Raw genomic sequence first — 19,799 nt, forward strand, 5'->3', positions numbered from 1 at the left:
CTGGAGCGATAGCCCCGCAGCCGCGGGACGGCTGCAGCCACGCAGCGACAGGCCTCCGGAATCCGGGAAAGGAACAGGGGAGGGAACGGTGCAGGTCCGGCGAGCCCCACCGCTTGCTTGTTTCCCAGCGAGGTTTCCGGCCCGGCGTGAGCAGCACAGAAAATATACGACCGCAGTTCATTCAAATCTGGGGCTCCCATTCGAGAAAGGCTAGCGTCAAGTCGACATCTTAGGAACTTCCCAGGGTTACGGCGGCGGGAGATGGCGGCGCGGGCTCCTCTTGCGTGGAGCCATACTGCCATCTGCTGGCCGAATCTGGGCACTGCAGCCCCAGCAGCGCGGCCTGAACTTCGTCGGCTGGCTCCGCGGGCCGGGCACCCTATCCCAAAGCTGGGCGAGGGCCCTGTCCCTGGGGAGTGTGCATGGAGCCCGGAATCTACGCTGCCGAGAGGGCAGTGCCCATAAAAGAGCTGTTTCCGCAGCCGCTTTATCGGCTGCAGACAGAGCAAACAAATGAAAGGGCTTTGGTGGAAAATCTTAATTGGGGCTGGACAGTTGTAAACTAATTAAGGGCCGAATTCCAGACAGTTCGCAGACCCTGCCTTTATGGCACACCCTTAACTGCCCATTCTTTGAAGTTCCTTCTGTCTGCAACAACAGAGGGCGTCCCAACCTGGCGGCGGGGTGGGGGTGGGGGCGTGAGGGGAAGCCCCATCCTCCGGCGCCCTGGTTCCCCCTTTACGCATCAGAACACAGATAACTTTCCAGAAGTCTCGGGGTGGTGGGGGGAGGGCGGGGAGAGCGAGAAAAGAATGGGGGGAGACTAGGCTGAACCCTCTGGCCACATCTATAAGGCGCTTGGGCCTCCGAAGTTGGAGCCGTTCCCCCCGCAGCCTTTTACACCCCATAAACGGTAACAGCCCTCATTTTCTTTTATGGCGCTTCAGGCTCGTCGGCTGCCTAGGCCCTGCCTCTCTCAGGACTTGTGCTTGGGAGGGGAGCGTAGGGCAGGTCCCAGAATCCCCTGGGCCAGCTTGACAGGACGTGGAGGTGCGGGGCGCAAGGCCTGGGTCCCTTGAGAGCCCCCAAATGTCTGTCCTGGCGGCCGCGTCGGGGCAGTCGGGCTCCTGTTTCCCTCCTCGGAGACTCCTCAGGAGGCAGGCCCTTCAGCTCTCGGTCCTGCCCTCCCGTTCCTTGCCCCCCCCCCCCCCAATGCCAGGGGAAGGCTCCGGGAGTCTCAGTGGACCATGGCTGCGGAAATTTCTCGGGGCGCCCGGAGCAAAGAGTGGCCTTTCACTGCTACTGGACAAAGATACTGGGATTGCAGCCCAGCCCCTCAGAGGCCTCTGGGCCTCCCGGCAAAAGGGACAGGTCAAAACCAGGAGCCGGGCCTCGCCTCCCCTTGTTTCCTAGCCTTCCTCGGTTGCTTGCGCCGCCCGGCAGCTGGCCCCAGTGGGAGCGAAGCCCAGCAGGTTCCCGCTCTAAAAGCCGGCCGGAGGTAAAACCGGGATTCTGTCCTCCTCCACCCCAGTCCGGCCCGGCCGCCACCCAGAGACTCTCCCCCACGCTCCCCTGTCCCAGAGAAGAAGGTGCAACGAGCTGACCCGCAATAAATAGAAAAGAATCAATATATTTTATTTGGCAAAAAGTTAAATATCTCAACACAACAATTTGGTCAGTAGGCCTTGAGGTAACTATTGCAAAATATACAGTGTATGTTGAGCCCGATGGAGACCCCAGATTCATCAAGGATACAAATCTACAGTAGCCCAGTGGCGGTTTCATAGTGTATAATTTATTATCAATAAAATTAACTCCATTACAATAAGCATTCATTTCCCCCCCGACTAAAATTAAATGTAAACCATAGGTAGTAACCTTCTGCACATATGTATAGCTCTGAATTTCCTCCATGTTCAGCCGGTGCAAGAACAATATGCAAGCTTGTCTGATTAATTTTTCTTTAATATGTGGATTATATATACAATGGATAAGACAGGTCTATAGAGTATGTAGAGACTAAAATGCCCGCATTTCAAAAGAGGAGAAAACCCATGAATCTGTGCATCCTGGAGAACACTTTTTCTTTCTTTTAAAATTTTATTTCACTGGGAAATCCTTACAGCTAGCTTACAATCAAAGGTTAACAGCCTAGTTATACAGAAGACATATTTCACTACCGAGAGCTATACTCTATGCAACTGTTTTTCTCCCTCATCAACAACCTGAGTTGAAATTGAATTTTCTAGCTTTCACAATCACAACGGGTGCGTCACCCAGCACAGAAGTTTGAGTCACAAAACATAATCACCACAATAAAACACAGTGTTCAAGTATCTGGGCAGATCACTCTGCCGCACAAAGAGCAAATTAAATTAACTACACAGACTAAAAACTATACAGCTCGCCATCAACAGTTGTGCATTACAAAAAGGTAGTTTTTTTTTGTTTGTTTGTTTGAAGTCAGGAACAGGTAGATTTTTAAAAATATATATACAAGCTAGCACACACAGCCATCAGCACTAATGCTCTCCCCCCACACACACACCTTTTTTTCCTCTTATAGAAAATGGAAAGCTTACAATACCTCCTCCTTGAAAGTGGCAGGCTGAGGAACCAGCCTGAGCCGGGTCTGCCAGGGGGAGATGAGGCCTGGAGTTTAGAGCCGCTTTGTGCGGGGTGGTGGAGGCTGGGGTGGGATGGGGGTGGGAGAAGGGGACGACGGGCAGTCCTTTCTCTTTCTCTCTAGCTCGCGCTCTCTTTTCTAAATGAACTCCAGTCGAATCACTCGTCTTTTGCTCGGTCCTTGTTGATTTTCTTCATTTTCATCCTGCGGTTCTGGAACCAGATCTTGACCTGCCTCTCGGTGAGGTTGAGCAGGCGGGCCACCTCGTACCTGCGGTCCCTGGTGAGGTACATGTTGAACAGAAACTCTTTCTCCAGTTCCAGCGTTTGGTGTTTCGTGTAGGGACAGCGCTTCTTGCGCGTGGAGCGCGCGTGGAGCCAGTTGGCAGCCGGGTTGCCTGCGAGGGAGACAGACGGGATTTAGGAGGAGGAGAAGCACTACCCACCCCCCTCCGCTGGGGGCCAGGGAACCTCCTAGGGTCTCCCGCCAAAGTGCCGGGCGCTGCTGAATTGGTTAGGGAAGGCTGCCGGACCTCCGACACAATGGAACGGTGGCAGACAGACAGAGGAACGGTCACTTACAATTGCACGCAGTAAAACCTCAGCTTCCCCCTCCCTTCAGAGGCCCTCTTTTCTCTTCCTCTGTCCTCCTGTCCTTTTCCTCTCCTTCCCACCCTCTGCACTTAGGGCAAAGAGTGAAATTTGGAAATAGATCTTCCTCTTGCCAGGCAGGGCGAAACCACCCTGCCCTGTGTTCGTGCAGCATTAATATTCTCTTCTCCCTCTCACTAACACACGCGCGCGCGCTCTCTCTCGCCTTCCCCACCTTTCCTTCTACTTCCCCCACTCCTTTGACCTCTCTGGAAGGCCGTGAGAGCTGGGCAGCCGGCCTGGCGCCCCTAGGCGCCCCGAGGGCGTTGATCACTTCTCCACTTTATTTGAATAATCTTGCACGGGGACCCTCGTGGCCCGGTCTCCTACAGCCTCATCTTGGGCAGGATTTACGCCGCCACTGGCTGAAGGCAAGAAGTGGAAGGAATCGGCCGTCTTCTCCAGCGTCTAGGCTGCAGTTGCTGCCGCCGCTCCAGGACATCTAGCCGCACAAAAGATTCTCTCTGCCGAGCTGCTTTCGAAGAACGGCCCAAAGTATTGCTGTCCTGGTACCGGGCAGCCAGGAAGAGGGGCTGCTGGTCTTGGCTCGGCCAGCAGCGCCCGCCCCGCCCTCGCCCTCTCTCTCTCTCTCTCTCTCTCTCTCTCTCTCTCTCTCTCTCTCTCGGCGGCAGCCGCCTCCCCTCCCCCCGAAACCCGGCGACCAGCTTGTCATTGCTCCCTGGACTTGGGGCCCCATCCGAGGCATCCTAAACAGCAACTTCTGGTTCGCGGCCCCTGCTCAAGAGGCTCCCAGCGCAGGCGAAGACAGGCTCAAGAGAAAGCTGAAGGGCTGGCAGATCCTGGTGGCCGGCGTGGAGGCGGCGGCCGGCCTGAAGGGAGGAGACACTTACTGGGATCGATGGGGGGCTTGTCTCCGCCGCTCTCATTCTCAGCATTGTTTTCGGAGAAGGCGCCTTCACTGGGCTGTTTTTCTCTATCAACTGGAGGAGAACCACAAGCATAGTCAGTCAGGGACAAAGTGTGAGTGTCAAGCGTGGGACAGTCACCCCTTCTGGCGGACAGTGGTTCAGGTTTAATGCCATAAGGCCGGCTGGAGGGCAAGCCCGCGAAGGAGAGCGCGCCGGGCGTGGGCTCCAGCCAGGAGCGCATGTACCTGCCGTCCGGCGCCGCCGCCGCCACGGGCGCCTGGGGGTGCACGTAGGGGTGGTGGTGGTGGTGGTGATACACTGCAGCGGGCACCGCGTTGGCGCCCGCCGCGTGCACCGGGTTCCACGAGGCGCCGAACACCGCCGCCTTGGACTGGAAGCTGCACGGACTGAAGTCGGGGTGCTCCGCCAGCGCGGTGGCCTGCCGGGGAGGCTGACCCAGGGCCCCGGGCGCGTAGCGGCCCGCGCCCAGCTCGTCCGCAGCGTCGGCGCCCAGCAGGAACGAGTCCACGTAGTAGTTGCCCAGGGCCCCGGTGGTGGCCATCGCTGTGCCCCGCGCCTGGCCGGTCGGCCCGACCCGCGGAAATTATGAAACTGCAGATTTCATGTAACAACTTGGTGGCACCAGGGGGGGGGGGAAGTACAGTCACCTAATAAGTTGCCGGCGCCCGCGCCCCCATTGGCCGCGCGCGTCACGTGCCCGCCCGGCAGAACAATAACGCGTAAATCACTCCGCACGCTATTAATGGCCCGGTGTTTTGCAGTCATAATTTTTATAGCAAAAGCCATATGTTTTTATGCAAAGGGATCGCGGCGCTCCACGATCGGGTTTGTTTTAATTGTGGCCAACGAAGATTAAAAGATCAAATCTGGCCTTGCCTCTGTACTCTCCTCCCCTCCCACCGCCACCACCAGACACACACTTCTTAAGCGGACTATTTTATATCACAATTAATCACGCCATCAGCAAGGCGCGGGTCCCGCGTGCGAGTGCGGCCAGTGGAGCCCCTCACATAAAATTAGACAATAATTGAAGCCATAAAAAAGCAGCCAAATCGCATTCTCGCTCTACTGTATTTAAATCTATATTTATGATATTTCATAAGGAGTTATTGTTTCAGAAGCCACACAGGCTGGTGGGAAGTTGGGAACGACCAACAGATTCGTTTGCTTCGCCGTGGCTCCCAGCTGTAAAAATTTACGAGGACTTGGAAAGGTTAAATTAGACTGTTGTGTTTGGTTGGCGAGCTCCCTGTAAATAATTCCTGCAGTCCCCGGAGATGCGAGCTTACCCCGGGCCGGCCGCGAAAAGTCAAATTCAACGCAGTATCCGTCCCAATCGAGCCACCGCCGCCCCTGCCCGAGCGCGCTGGGCAGGGACAGGCCTCTGAGTGGGGCACCGCCTATTGTGGGGCCCTGAAATCTGCCCGATTGGATCTCAGGGCGCTCGGGCAGCTCCCAAATTTGCCGCTGCGCCTCCAGCGAGCGCCCCACCGAGGAGCGGCCAGCTGTCCCCGAGGCCAAGGGTTGGAGGGCCTGGTTGTGCCGCGGGGTTCGCTCCCAACCCCGCGCCCCCGCTCCCTGCTTGTTGTCAGCCGGGAATCAGGATCCCCAGGCAGACGCAGCAGGCGACCCAACACTGTGCCCCGACCTCGAAGGCCCTCACGCTGAGCTCTTCAGGCTTTGTCGCACTCCCCAAACCCGAGCTGCGAAAAAAACACGAGGCAGCCTCAGTGGAAGGAGAGATCGGCTTTGGAGAAGGTAGTGCCTCCAATGAGACCGCGCGGCTCCAGTAGCTGGGAGGCCCGCACCAGAGCGGCTGGCCTCGGGGGCCCAGTATGAATTCTTCAGGGTTTGCTCCTTCCTTCCTTCCTTCCTTCCTTCCTTCCTTCCTTCCTTCCTTCCTTCCTGGCCACTGTCCGGGTTCCCCCCTCGGTTCCCACCAGGCCAGACGACTCTGCAGAGTCACAAGGCCCAAAGCTAGGCCGGCCAGGGCAGCTCAAGTCCAGGGCTAGAAATTAAAACGGGGAGGGGCACGGGGCATTGACTTTAATCCCATCCTTTAGCTTGGCCAAATTGAGGAAGGTATTTCTCACCCCTTAGAGTCTTTAAGGGGTAAATTAAAAGGCCTCTGCCTCTGTCAGTTGGAAGAAAATACCCACCCCCAAACCCGAACGGAAAGCAGCGACTCCTAAAAACGGGGTAATTAAATTCACGTGTGAACACTGTGCCTGCAAGAGTGTGTTTCTCATTAACCCACTTCCCTGGCGGCGAGGGCAAGCGGCGAGGGCGCTTCCATCCCCTTTTCTGCCTTCATTCTCCCCAACAGTTCCAGTAATCCTCCCCCAAACCCTGTACATCCCTGTCCCTAACGGGGACCCTCAAATGCCAGGCTCTGCCTCGGGGCGAGGCTGAGACGCCAGGCGGAGACCAACTGGGTGCCCCTTTATCCGCCCGCGCCGGAAGAGGGAAGTGGCCAACACAGTGAACTCCGACGTGGCTGGTCCTGGTCGCCTCAGCCTCCTCCCCCCTAATATTTTCCTTTCCCTGTAAATTCCTCCGCGTTATCCCCACCCCCACCGCGGCCCGGTGTGTCCCAAATATCGGGCAGTTCGCGGTGCCTCTGAGATTTTCATGAAGATTTTCATTAAGAAATATTAACCCTAGAGGAAACCTCGCTCCTAATTGTAATTGTCTGCGAAAAGGCTGGACTCGCCTTGTTGGTTTTCGACTTTTTGTGCCCAGAGAAGACACAAATTATTACTAGTATATTTTTTTAAACAAAAAGGCTCTTCCTTTAAATGGCTTTGGCCCCCAGAATAGGACAGTTACTACATAATCAGCAGGCGCTGAGTGTTCATCAGTACTTACTTGTGCCTAGACGGCGAGAAAAATTACAAAAACAAAAAAACAAAAACAAAAAAAACAAAACAACCCCTAACGTTATCCCCTTTCAGCCCAGAGATTTGGGGAGAAAATATTCAGGCTTTTGAGTCAGCTTTTATTTTGGAAATGAAAGGGACTGCGTGTGTATAAAAAAATAATAAATGGGTATAATTACAAACCATCTCTTTTCGCCTGAGAGTTCTAAAACCTTGGCCTCCAAAACAAATCCAATACTCTGGTCCAGAAAATAGCACAGAGGAGTTGAGGGGAAAGCAGTGTGCCGGCCTTTCAGATAACAGGACCGCAGGCAGAGCAATGGAAACAGCTCCTGCAGCTGGAGTGGGGTGGGGAATCAAAGGTTGGTGGGCATGAGTCTGATGGTGTGTGTGTGTGTGTGTGTGTGTGTGTGTGTGTGTGTGTGTGTTTGGGGGCCAGGGAGGGATGAAAGTTGTTTTCAGTTCCGTAAGGATTCAACTGGCTTCCAATGGTGGACTACAACTTGGAACAAGGGCTCAAGTTTGTATTACAATGGTTCTGGAATTTAGGATTTCTTTCTGCTATTGTTTGAAACAGACTAGAGCTGGAAGGGTCCCTGCCTCCAGCACCTTTCTGCACAAGGATGCCATATCTAACAGACTCTGAACCTGACAGAAGCTACTGGCAAACAAGCAACCAATCTTTGCCCTACCAGGGTTCCCTTACCGCGACTAAAGCCTGAGCTGGGACCTGCAGGCCCAGGAGACTCGAGGAAGCTTCCAGGCGGAATTCCCTGCGTAGCCAGGCTCCACATAGCTTGGCTGGGCCTCAGCACAGGTCCCAGCCTCAGGTGCCCAGTTAGGGTAGGGAGAGCCTCCTTGCCCTTGGTGTGGGCACACAAAAACGCCGCCAATGCCCTCTAATCGGATCTCTTAGGCTGCGGTTGCCAATCCGCAGAGTAAGAACGCAAGGCCGCCGCCATCCGGTCGTGATCATAACCGAGGCCTTGTCTGTGCAGCAGCACACCAGGCCCAGATCCACAGCCCTGGACAGCTGTCCCACGCAAGCCCTTCCTTGGCAGATTCCGACCACAACTTGAGCGCGCAGAGAAAAATAAGACCCCAGCCCCAGACTCTCCCCAAACCAGCCCTGGGTCCTTCCCGGAGTTAGAGTTAGGGGGGCAAGGTGGTAGAGATAGAAAAGTAGGCACAGAGAGACTGAAGATGAAAGAAAAATAAAGGGAAGGGAAGACAGAAGGAAGAAGTAAAGGAAGGGAAAAAACAAAAAAGCACAAAGAGGAAGGAAGCGAGGAAGAAAAGGAAGAGTCAAAGGCGACTCCTGGGAGCCGAGGGCAGCTTACAGAAAGAAGGGTAAGTGACAAGGCCAGGATCCCAGCCCCTTTCCGCCCTGTCCCTCCTAGTTTGGCCTGAGTCTCTCTCAAAGGGATCTTTCCTGATCTCTACCCTGGATTGGGACTGGTAGTATCCCAGCCTTGCAGGAGAATGGCAGGATCCCTGGCCAGGCACAGGCCTGGAGTGGGGGGAGGCCCAGGATGGAAGCGTGCGCCCCTGACCTTGAATGGCTCAGGGCCCAGAATTCCTACCACGCCCCCGGCCTCCGCCAAGAAGCAGCTAACCTGACCATACCTGCTCGGGGCCAGGTGGGCACGGGGTGGGAGGTGAAGCCAGCAGCCTGACAAAGCTCTGAGAAGGAGGCAGGGACGCGGCTCCTGCACGGGGAAAAGCCGAGGTTGCCACCGCAGGCCTGGCACGACCAGGGCCTGGATGCCCCGCCCGGCCCGGCCCCCGCGCGCACAGGTACCTGGAGACGATTTCAACTGAAGTAATGAAGGCAGTGTCGTGCTGTCGAGAGAAAGGTGGATCCCAACAACAGGAAACTACCTAAATCACCGACCAGTTCTGGTGCTGCCCGCGCGGGGCTGCCTCGCCCGCCGCTGCCGCCGCCACTGCCGCCGCCACTGCCGCCGCCAAAGGGAGAACCCTGCGATCGCGCCCGGCCGAACCCCCCCCCCCCTTGCCAACCTGCGCCTGCGCTGCCACTGTGTGAGCGGCGCTACAGCTAAGGCATCACGGAGGGAGAAGCCACCGGCCCCGGTAAGGTAAACCTGGAAGAGGGAAGGAAGGAAGGTAAAGGAGAGAGAGGAAAATGGAAGGAGAGGAGAAAGCGAGAAGAGAGGAGAGCGAGCAGTGTGCGTGCTCGTTTCCCAAATCTTGCTTCTCAGCGAGCACGCGCCGAGCTGCGGCAGCCCCGAGCAACTCGAAAGCGCCAGGGTCGGCACACAGCCCGGCTCCCAGTCTGGTCTCGGCCTCCGGCGGCTCGCTCCCCGCCACTCGCTCTCCCCCTCTCTCCCTCCCAGCCAGCCAGCCAGCCAGCCGGGGCGCGCGCTCCCGCGCCCCCTCCCCCTGCCGTCGCGCCCACCCCCCCACCTCCCGCGAGCAGGAAACGCGTGGCCCCGAGGAGGGCGACCAGGTGGGGGAGGCCATGCTGGGGGAGGGGGCCATGCAGCCAGCAGCAGTCTACCTAACTGCTGCCGCGGACGCTAGTGACGCGCTCTTGGCCCAGCCTGCTCCCCGGATTCTTAGGCTGGGGGTCATCTGGGACCAGGGGACCCACAAAACAACCGGCGTCTGCGAGCCTCCCTGGGGCTCCCGAAAGAAATCCTGTTTGGCTTCCTCTGTCTATGCAGCTCCCCTCTCAACTGAAACCACTGGTCCAAGACAGCCACAATCCAGATATACTAGCAAGTCATAAAACTGAACAAAAGCCGACAAACCTTACGGCACCAGGGCTATAGGGCCCAGACAAATTACGACCGTCTAGGTAATATTTAAATAGATGCCTAAAGTAATTGCAGGGGGCGCGGGCTAGTCCTCCTGTTGTAAAAGTGGTGGCCGGGATAAAGTGGAAGGTGAAGATAAGAAGTCAAAAAAAGAGGTAAAATTAAAAAGCTTCATTCCACAGCTTTTATTCTTCTATAAGAACATAAACATCGTCTTTTTTCCACGCACAGCAGCATTACAATATTAATTTATTCTGATTTAAGATTAGAAGTAAATAGAGCTAGAACTAACATTTATAATAACGATAGAATGCATTTGCATAAAACAAGATTGGCAATTTTTCATAATAATAGACATTTATACAGATTTGTAATTATAATTTTTCTTTTTCTGCACCTACAGGTTTGACCCTTTTATGCATGTAACTTCACAGTATAAAGGAAACCCAAACAAAGTCTCCCTTCTCTAGTCTATTCCGCTTGCCCCAGCCCTCCTTGGGTTCTATGAATTTTAGAAAGGAAAAAGAAAGAGGAAGAAGAAAAAAGAAAATGAGAAAGAAAACTCTCCACAAGACAGGGAGAATTGCGGTGTGCTTGTCGTGTGTTACCAGTGGTAACAATTACTTAATGACAAAAAAACCCCACTAAATCCACACGCATAAACAAAACTACCTTAGGTTATTTATCTACAGACAGAAGGATATGGAAATTCAGAGGTAAGTGAAATAATTTAGTCCCACAATGCAAGACTAACACAAACTGGAAGAGAAGTTTCCTTCTCCTGGTCGTTCTTTTTTTTTTTTTCTTTTTCTTTTTCTTTTTTTCCTTTTAAAGCTGGGATATCTTGCAGAGGAAGGAAAGATTAATCTTTCTTACTCTCAATTTTTTAATCAGCCAAAGTCAAGCCCTTTTGCCAGCCTGCATGTCCATGCCTGTAAGCCCTTCTCTTTGCCAAGGAAGAAAGAAAGAAAGAAAAAAGAAACCCAGGGGCCTGTGTCCCCTGATTAAACACAGCCCAGCACTCCAGGCAGGCGAGCCCGGTGGCGGCTCCTTGCACCATTGACCTCAGGCCAGACACCTCAGCGCCTACAATGGGACCTCGGCCTTCCGGCTAGGTTTGCCCGCCCCCGCAGGAAACCAGCTCCACCGGGAGGACCGGAGCCATTTCCAGCAGAGGAACCCCGAGACAGCAAACCAGCCCAGTCACCACTCGACACTTCAGGACAATAGTTCTCTCTCCAGAAATTTAGCACGATATGGCTTTTTCCCCCAGAAAACAAGTAAACCAGCACCAAGCAAACAGACAAAGAAACAAAAAGTCAGAACAAACCAGCCCTGCACAGATGTAACGGCCAGCGAGATGGCGAGTGTGGGAGGGAGGAATGGGGCTCCGGCACAGGTGCGAGTTCCTGGGCAGAGGCCGAAGACAGAGGGAGGAGAACGGCTCTCTGGCAGCGGGGAAAAAAAAAAAAAACGGCGTTGCCTGGAGCTTCATCAGGAAAAATTAAAATTGGCTGTGAGCTCCCGGATCCGGTTTTCTCGGTTCATTTTCTTCAGTTTCATCCTGCGGTTCTGAAACCAGATTTTAACTTGTCTGTCCGTGAGGTGGACGCTGCGGCTGATCTCTAGGCGCCGCTCTCGAGTAAGGTACATGTTGAACAGAAACTCCTTCTCCAGCTCCAGCGTCTGGTGCTTGGTGTAAGGGCAGCGCTTCTTCCTGCCGCTCTTTGCTGTGAGCCAGTTGGCTGCGTTTTCGCCTTTGGAATTGCCTGGCATTCAAGAGAATAAAGAGGGGAAGGTTAAATCGGGGCCAGGCTAGGCTGTGCGCAGGGGTGAATTTGGGACTTCTCTGCCATGAGAGGGATGCCCTAAGTCACACGGAGTTTTGCGGCCGTCACCCCCCCCCCCCTTAGCTTGCTCAAGAAGAGCATTCCTCCAACAGGCATGTGCAAAATGGACAGGGCCTTCAATCTACACCTACCCTCCCAGCTCACATGTCCCTCCACTTTCCCCCAAACACCTGTTTTAACACAAAGCTGCCAGGCGCTCCCAGAACGAAAGAACGAAAGCCTGCTGCTGTACGGCAAGCTGTACTGCTTGAACTTAACGCCTTTCTCTGCTTCTCGCCCCAAGGCAGACAAGCACTTCCTGCAGCCCCCAGGCAGGGGGCATGGGTGCCTACTAGGAAGGGAGGGGGGCCGTTTGTGTCTCACTCCAGTCCCCTGATTGCCTAAGGCCCAATGAGGAGAGGGACAAGGACACAGTTGGGACCTGGAGAAGGCACAAAAAAACTGATTCGGGGTCAAGGGCCGTCCCTCACGTCCTTCCAGGAGCCGGGGACATGCAGTCTGGGCGATTCCGAGTTTCAGGGGAAGTGAAATGGTCCCTTTCGGACTCTCAGCTCAGGGCCCCGGCGTCCGGGCGGGATTTGCCTTTTCTTCTCCCCGCAAGGAGGATTCCCGCCCCTCCAGCAACTTTGAAAAAAGCGTGGGGGATCGTAAACTCGAACTTCGCCGGTTAATGGGCTTATTTATTGGTGCTGGCGGCTGCTTATTTTGGATGCCTTACAAACATCCGCGCTATCTGCGGGCGAGCTACTTTCCTCCCTCCCCCTCCCCCCGCGTGGGCCGCGCCTCGCAGACTGGGCCCAGACCACGGCTTAGGGTGCTCCGGGCCACGGAGAAGGGCATGCACGAGAGGGGGGCTGCTTGTCCCTGTCCTCGGCCCCAATTGGGGTGAGCTGAGGCCAGAGCGGAGGACGTCTTGGTGTGGGGCTCTAAGTCGGACATGAATTTTTACTGCGTCCCCACGCCCAAATATTAAAAAGCAAGTTCACAAGGTCAGCCTGCCTGCAGCTTGGGCCAAGGCCGGCCGGCTGCTGCGCGGACTCCTGGCGCTCTGCTCTTTCCCTTCTCTGGGTCGGCTTGCCTGTCTGCCCGCCTGACTGCGCCCCTTCAGCGCGCCCTGCTTACCCAGGGAGTCCTTCTCGGGCGAGGCTTTGCTGCTTTCGGAAGGGGCTGGGGAGAGCTCCTCCGCGGCCGAGGACGACGCGTGCGCCTCCTCGTCGCCCTGCGAGCCCCCGCCGCCGCCACCGCAAGTCAGCGTGGGGGGCGGCGGTGAATCGAGGGCTCGCTCTTTCCGGGCTGCATCCGCTGAGCCGGAGGCGAGTGCGGGTGGCGGGTCGAAGCCGCGCCCGGGGGGCTGAGCGGGGAACGGGCCGGCGCCGAGCTGCTGTGCGCCGCCGCTGCTGCCGTAACCCTTGGCCGTGCCATAGGCCTGGGAGAGGCGGAAGTAGCCGGGCACTGGCACCCCGCTGGAGGTGCTCAGGGCGCAGCCGTCGGGCGGCGGGCCTCGCGGGAAGGGAGCCAGCTCGGCTGCGGCAGTGGAGCCTTTGGGGCATTTGTCCGCCGAGTCGTAGAGGCAGTAGGAGCTCTCCTCTTTGATGTTCTGCGCGAAAGAGCACGAGGTGGCCTGCGGCGGGGGTTGGGGTGGTTGCGGCGGGGGCGGTGGCTGTTGCTGGGGCGGTGGCGGCGGCGGCGGCCCCTCGGGCTGCTCCATCCGGCACGACCGGGGCGCGTCTAGCCACAGGTCTATAGGCGCGGGCGCGTAGCTGTGCGCCCCAGGACCCAGACCCCCGCTGCCGCCGCCGCCGCCCGGCGACGCCGCCTCATTGCGCTTGCCTCCCAGAGCCGGGAAGAGCCCGCAGCTCTGCAGCCCGTAGGGCAGGTCGGCCGCCGGTGGCAGGTAGACCCCGCCGTGGGCGTAGTAGCCGCCGCCACCGCCGCCCCCGGCGCCGCTGCCACCGCCGCCAGCCTCGCCTCTGCCGGAGCTGATGAGCGAGTCGACCAAAAAAGAGTTCGCGGCGGGGCTCTCCGAGCATGACATTGTTGTGGGATAATTTGGCGAAGGGAGCAGATAGCCCTTTCTGGCTGACATTTCTTGTGCAAAACATGCTGAATACGATTAGCAATCCCCCCGCACCGCGGCGGGCGCCCGCAGCCAATCCTGAGCCAGAGTTTCCGCGCGACCACTCCCAGTTTGGTTTCGTAGGCGCGGGGCCGCTCTCCGAGGGCGCCCTCTGAGCCCACGATTGATATAAATATGTAATCTGTATTGATGGGCCAGGAGACGCACACCCAATACCTCAGCCCAAAGGCCAGGAGCTGTGGGGGCTGCCCCAACGTGGCTAGTGGGGGGCCTGGTTCCTGGGCTAGCCCCGCCCACGCTCGGACGTGAGCCCTCCTGCGGGGTCTGTTTGAAGGGCCCTTGGGCCCCCGCGCAGTTAACAAGTGGGGTGTTTATGGTGCGCACCCCGGCCCGCCTTGGGTGCTCCCCACTCTTATTTCGGAATTAGCCACTAGCCCTCCATATACTCTAAACACTAAGCGGGCCTATTGTAGGGCCTCAGACTCTTCCCATTGGGCTCCGGACCTGGAACTGTCTCCTGCAAGTGGCCGACCTGGCCGTAAGGCCACCAAGAACCTCAGAGTGTCCGAGATCCAGAGCGCACTGGAAGCCGGCTATTGCCACTTCTTTCTTGATTCCCATACGTAATTTCCCCCCAAATGTATTGCCCTGGCTTCTCAACCCCCACACTCTCCCCAGCCAGTCGTTGATCCACTTAGGATCTTTGTCTCTGGTATGCTCACCTGGCTTGCTTTCTCTGAAGCTGCTGTCGGTGGACCCTGGTGAGAGCTGGAACGAGAAGGGGGGTGGGCATGGTAGAAGCGACTGGCAACCTTGGCTGAAAGACTCCCCTACCCCTATTCCGAGGTCAGAGCCAGGTCCAGGCACCCCATAGCCCCATTTCCCCGGTAGCTTCCAAGCTTAAACGCCGTTTCAGGGAAGTGAAAGAAACATTGCTCTTCTGGGTCTTGGGTTTGACTGGAGGCGACGACCTGGAGGGGTAAACTTGGAGAAGGGGCGGCGGATGAGCACCTCTGCCGTACAATTCTCAAGCTCTCCCTTTAGCCTTGGCATTCGCACGCTCTCGGAGGTTATGACTAGAACCAGTGTCACCACACTCCTGCCTCTTCGTCCCCTCCCCTCTTCCCCCCTCCCCTCCAAACCCGCGGCTGGGGCAGCCCTCACTCCCGCGGTGTGCGCATTTTAACGAGGCCCGCGGTGAGGAAATCCGTTCCCGGCAAGCCCGGGCTGGGCTCGTGGCCCAGTTATAGCAGCATTTGGAGGCCAGGCCCTTTGCTCAGCAGACACCGGGGCCTCCTTTTTCTCTGGCCGTAGGAACGCTCTCTCAGTCAATGGAAACTGCTGTCCCAGGGCGCTAGCCCCTGTGTGGGCCTCTTGCATATCTCAGGAAATGCGACCTTTTCCGGCCCGGATCCAGTAGAGTCCAGGAGGTCTCTGCCTTGCCCCTTGCCGGTGGGCTACAGCTCTCCAGGATGCCCCAGGCCTGCCTGCCGCACCAGCTCCAGCCCCTGCAGAGGCCTAGACTGGGGCTGCTAAATGCCGGGATCCCAGGAAGCAGACCGCTCAGGCCTCAGCCTGCAGCGGGGAAAGACCCTTGCATCCCGGGTGATTTGCCAGGCACTTGGCCTTGTTCCTCCCGGTGTGAACCCAGACCGAGAAGGAAGCCGAGCCTGAGAAGACCCAGAGAGGGTGCACGGGAGAGCTGGCGGAAGAGCCCTGACGCTGGCTTCTGAGATGCAAGCAGTTGCGGAATCTGCCTGTTGTGGCTGCTCTCCGCCCGCCCGCAGCGCGGGCGGCCGCGCCACAGTTTGCGCTGCGCTCTAGCCGCTTCCACCCAACTGGCCTGCGCCTGGCGGTGACCGGATCCGCAGGCTGGGCATCGGGGGTACAGAGGAGGGGGATAGGGAAAGACAGAGAGACACAGAAGGAGAGAAGGCCAGAGGGAGAGAAAAGAGAGGGGGAGAGAAGGGGAGAGTGTCTGAGAACTAATTCTTTCCAGTCCACAAGCTCCTGAGGCCGAAGTAGCAGCCGCAGCCGAATCAAGTATGTGTGGAGAGATCAGGAGCTGTCCTTCACTGCCCACCTCCTTCCCACGAATAAGGCCAAGGCAATTTCTAATCCGGCTAGGCCCACGAGATCGACAAACTTCCACATGGAAAGCTTCAGAGCTCGGAAACCTAGGACCCTTCCCTGGACGGGCTTGGTCCTTATCCCACTCACCAGGAGGGTGTAACGCATTGGGACTGTGGCGCTCAGCAGTGCTACTGGGAAATGCCACAAAACTGAGGACTGCTTGAGAAGGGGCTTTGCCTCTTAGCACTGCTCATGCCAATCAAGAAAGCTCTGCAGAGTGTGAAGTAGGTCCCAAGAACAGGAGAGGGTTCCTTGAAAAGAACGCGTCCCAGCAGGCCAATGGGCCAGGACTTGGTTACTCTCCCCACTAAATGCACAAAGCAACTTCCCAAGGCTGTAGATTGGAAAGGGTCAGTGGCCATGGGAGAGGATGCTTGAGATGGCAGAGGCTAAGAAAATAAAGTGAAAAGTCAATGATCTAAACCCGTCTTTCTCTTTGAAAGTTAAGGCCCCTTTGGAAAAGCTAAGGGCAAGCTCTGATTCTTATCCTGTGAAAAATGCACATCTGGGCATTCCCACAATTTGACCCATCATTCTCAAGGAGTTCACAGACTCCTCACAGTCTTCTCCTTGGGCCCTCCAGAATGTTCCAGGACCCTCCGGAATCCAGCGGCCCTGCCAGTTTGACTGGTAAGACAAGCCGGTTGCCCCGGCCGTAGGCAGTTCAGGCTTAGTCTGGTCAGGGCTCCGTAGGGTGACCAAATGGGCTTCTAGGCTGGATAAGATCCAAGAGCATGCAGGTGCCAACCAAGGTTACAAAAGTCAGCTTGGTGCTGCATCTGCTATATGAAGGTCCCCTTGGCTGCTGACTCAGAGGAGGTGGAAGGCTTGCTGCAGCCTCTCAGACCATGGCATTGGCACTTGGGTCTTCACTGACCTTTGGGAGAGCTGGATGTTTTTCTCCAGTGTCTTTTCTCCCCTTGCAATAAACCAAACGGGATGTTGAGTTTCTTGCTTAAAAAAAAAAAAAAAAAGGATGACGATGATGAAGAGTGTGTAAGCCCATGTGAGAGTTCTTCTCTGGCCCAGGACCGCCACCCCACCCCCACCGGGGCTTGCTGGGCCTGAAGCCGAGCGAATGGACAGCCTTGCCGACGCGCCGGGGCGCCGACTGGCCTGCTGCCGCTGGTTCGGATGAGAAGATATCCACGCAGCAGAAACTCAAGTTAGAGGCTACTGCCCTTTCAGCTGGTCTTGGAGCTCCCAGCATCCCCGACTGCCCCCGAGCCTCTGCACTCCCCAGACTGTAACACTGAGGTGTTAACTTTCTCAATAGAATATTCCGTTTATCGATTGCCTGGGCTTTCCCAAGGTTCTCCATTCCCGAGAGAGATTAAGAAAAGCGATTTAGTTGCAGCATGTGTAGGCTTCTGGACACTCTCTTCCCTCTAACCCATTTGCCTTCTTTTCTTCTCTCCTCTTCTCCCTCCCTCCCAGCTGCTGAATTTCTCTCTCTCGCCCTCAGGATGCTTTTGACCTAAAACTCTCGGTGCCTGCTTCCTTCAGCCAGGCCTGTGTAGTGGTTATATGGCAGCCCCTAAAGCCCACATTTTATTTAGGAGTAAATATTGTCCGTTTCTACCTGGGTAATAATGCTTCCCCTCCCCGTGGCCATGGAGCCGAAGTAATCGCCAGGCCGGTGGAAAAAGCCCTTTGGCGAGGATTACGATGCATTTCACCAGAGAGCGGATTCCTACTCTTCCTGAGTAGGCCCTCGCAAATGACCAGAAATAACAAACTGTTATTACCAAAAAACACCTCTTTTTAAAAATACTGGGTACTGAGATTGAGATAGCCAGTAAACAATCTGTATCTGTAAATTGTTCTCAGGGCTTTCCGGGGTCAGAATTATCTGACCCGTTGTGGAGTTGGGCTGTAGCATCACAGAGGAAAAACAAACGCTACTTTCACATATCTGTTTTAACAAAAATTATGGACTTCTCTGATTCTCTCCTTTACTGTATAGTTAAAATGTTTTTTATTGTAAGCGATGACATTCTTTTCTCGTTCATCTTTAAGAATGTCAGCATTTCCAGGGATATTTGCTGTGTCTGCTTTGAATTAATCAGGTGCAATCTATCCCTCAACAACGCACTTTAAACTTTTCTCTAAATCCAGCCATTAAACTGGCCCTTCTCTCGTGATGGGGGAGTGTTGGGGCCTTTTCTCATGCTCCCTAAGTTACAGTATCCTTAATTTTGTCCGTAATAAACTGCTTCTGGCCTTGAAACTAGAAGCGGTTCTGGGATTTTAGGGAAGGCTCAGGCTGCAGACAGCATGGTGCGGGTGCCCACTCGGTGTGGTTCCTGTGGCTGCCTTATTCTGACAGAATTTGGAATCCCGAGCTCAACAAAGACTAGTGACTTTTGATAGGCAAATTTATGAACACACACACAGGCACACAGGCAGCGCCTATTTTTGAGATTCCTGCCCCCACTCACCCATGCACTGTATGTTTGTAAAAATAAAAAAACCATTTCAAGAAACTAATGAGAACATCGGAATAAAAACTTAAATATAAGAAAAGAGGACATTTGAATCTAGCCTCTGAAATCTTAAGTCAAACGATTGTTTTAAAATGTGTTTTATGACAACGCTGATGGACAGATTGTGATCAGAGTTGATTCTCAGTGCGAGCTTTTGAAAACGTATAGGTATTTACCAATACCATTTTTGCATATTTTGCAAAATATGCAAAAGATATCATTTTTACATCTAAGAAATCACCACAAAACCCCAGCCCGGTTTATAATGGTACATTTCGAATAAGCAAATACAGACTTCTCTGGAAGCTTCAAAAATCATATGTGACTTTTTTGAATTGGCCTTCTTCAGAACAAAGGTTTTCCCGGGGCACCTAGTAGGAAACCAGCGGCCTCCTGGATGTCTGCCCCAGGGAATAAGCCAGCCCCAGCGGCCACGGTTGCTGACCACCTCATTGTTTGGAGTAGAAACTTTATTTTTCCCAGCCCCGCCATCTCTCTCTCTCTCTCTCTCTCTCCCTTTTTCTCTCTCTTTTCCTCTCTCTCTTTTCCCCTCTCTCTGCCCCCCCCCCTCTCTTTTTGTTGCCACCACAATCCCGATCCCAGTAGAAGCAGAACTCTTTCGCTTGGATGCCCCCCATCCTTGGCTCGTCCCATTCTGAACATTTCTAGAAAACTGAAAGATCGCCTTGGGTGAATTGATGGCGCAGGGAGCTTAAATCGTCAACTTTTCCACTTAGGCCTCCCCCTGCTTTCCAACCTTAGTGAGCGATGGGAGAAAGGGGGGGGGTGGGCTGAGCGCCTATAGCGTCACCCAGAGCGCACAAACCCAGCCACTTTTCCCAGTCCTGCTCTGACATCGGCCACTTCCCCACTCCCGCCTCAGCCAGATTAAAATAGCTAAACTTGTGGCCTCTTACCTTGACACATTTCCGAAATCACTGCCAAGGGACAGCAGGCTTCTCCGTGCCGCGACGCCTGCGAGGCCTAAAGAAGGCGCGTTGCTTTAAATTACACCAATTACTTCTCGAAGGTGACCCCCCCTTTTTTTGATACTAAGGGGAGCGGGACAAGTGAAATAATGTAACGTGCTGCTCTTAGTATCAGAAGCGAACAAAGGCCGAGAATCGCGCTGGGGTTCCCGGCTCCCCGGCGGCTTTGACATTGATCGGACGTGCGCCATCTCGTGGCGGCTGAGCGACTAGGCCTAGCCCGAACTTCAGCACGGAGCCCGGGAAAGGGAAGCAGGCTCTAGGCATAGACTGAGGGAAAGAATGTGCCCAGCCCGCTGCTAAAGAGATCTCATTTTTACATCTAAGAAATTGCTGCAAAACCCCAGCCGGGTTTATAGCGGCGCATTCCAAATATGCAAATTGGCCGGCCCCGGACGGGTTTACGACCACATTGTCACAGCCATCGGAGGATGGGCTT

General features: G+C 55.3%; 2 protein-coding genes and 1 long non-coding RNA gene across 4 annotated transcripts; 1 reads left to right on the plus strand and 2 right to left on the minus strand.

Annotated features, from left to right (window-relative positions):
- Window positions 1-1,610: 1,610 nt before the first annotated feature.
- HOXA9 (homeobox A9) lies at window positions 1,611-7,670 on the minus strand. The gene is made up of 2 exons (XM_043589152.1): window positions 4,128-7,670; window positions 1,611-3,023 (listed from the first exon to the last, which is right to left on the minus strand). The coding sequence occupies exons 1-2, from the start codon at window positions 4,705-4,707 to the stop codon at window positions 2,785-2,787; spliced, it is 819 nt and encodes a 272-aa protein (XP_043445087.1). The 5' UTR covers window positions 4,708-7,670; the 3' UTR covers window positions 1,611-2,784.
- A 1,287-nt stretch (window positions 7,671-8,957) lies between these two features.
- On the plus strand, window positions 8,958-10,456 carry LOC122488037. Its single transcript, XR_006298543.1, has 2 exons — window positions 8,958-9,139; window positions 10,229-10,456. It is a non-coding gene; the product is annotated as an uncharacterized LOC122488037 (long non-coding RNA).
- HOXA10 (homeobox A10) lies at window positions 9,996-19,629 on the minus strand. 2 transcript variants are annotated; one of them, XR_006298542.1, is made up of 3 exons: window positions 19,289-19,629; window positions 14,475-14,736; window positions 11,484-11,594 (listed from the first exon to the last, which is right to left on the minus strand). XR_006298542.1 is itself a non-coding variant. In XM_043589151.1 (2 exons), the coding sequence occupies exons 1-2, from the start codon at window positions 13,759-13,761 to the stop codon at window positions 11,320-11,322; spliced, it is 1,239 nt and encodes a 412-aa protein (XP_043445086.1). In that variant the 5' UTR covers window positions 13,762-13,892; the 3' UTR covers window positions 9,996-11,319. The 2 variants fall into 2 exon arrangements, 1 of the variants encoding a protein (XP_043445086.1); XM_043589151.1 differs by lacking the exons at window positions 14,475-14,736; window positions 19,289-19,629 and adding an exon at window positions 12,798-13,892 and having other exon boundaries at window positions 9,996-11,594.
- Window positions 19,630-19,799: the final 170 nt, after the last annotated feature.

The sequence above is a fragment of the Prionailurus bengalensis genome, chromosome A2 (assembly GCF_016509475.1).
Source record: "Prionailurus bengalensis isolate Pbe53 chromosome A2, Fcat_Pben_1.1_paternal_pri, whole genome shotgun sequence".
Classification (NCBI taxonomy): Eukaryota; Metazoa; Chordata; class Mammalia; order Carnivora; family Felidae; genus Prionailurus; species Prionailurus bengalensis.

Coding starts and splice junctions, on each gene's coding strand:
- HOXA9 (XM_043589152.1), bottom strand. CDS start 4,707: ATGGCCACCACCGGGGCCCTGGGCAACTACTACGTGGACTCGTTCCTG. Junction 3,024..4,127: donor CAAGCCCCCCATCGATCCCA/GTAAGTGTCTCC, acceptor TCTCCCTCGCAG/GCAACCCGGCTGCCAACTGG.
- HOXA10 (XM_043589151.1), bottom strand. CDS start 13,761: ATGTCAGCCAGAAAGGGCTATCTGCTCCCTTCGCCAAATTATCCCACA. Junction 11,595..12,797: donor GCCCGAGAAGGACTCCCTGG/GTAAGCAGGGCG, acceptor CTTGAATGCCAG/GCAATTCCAAAGGCGAAAAC.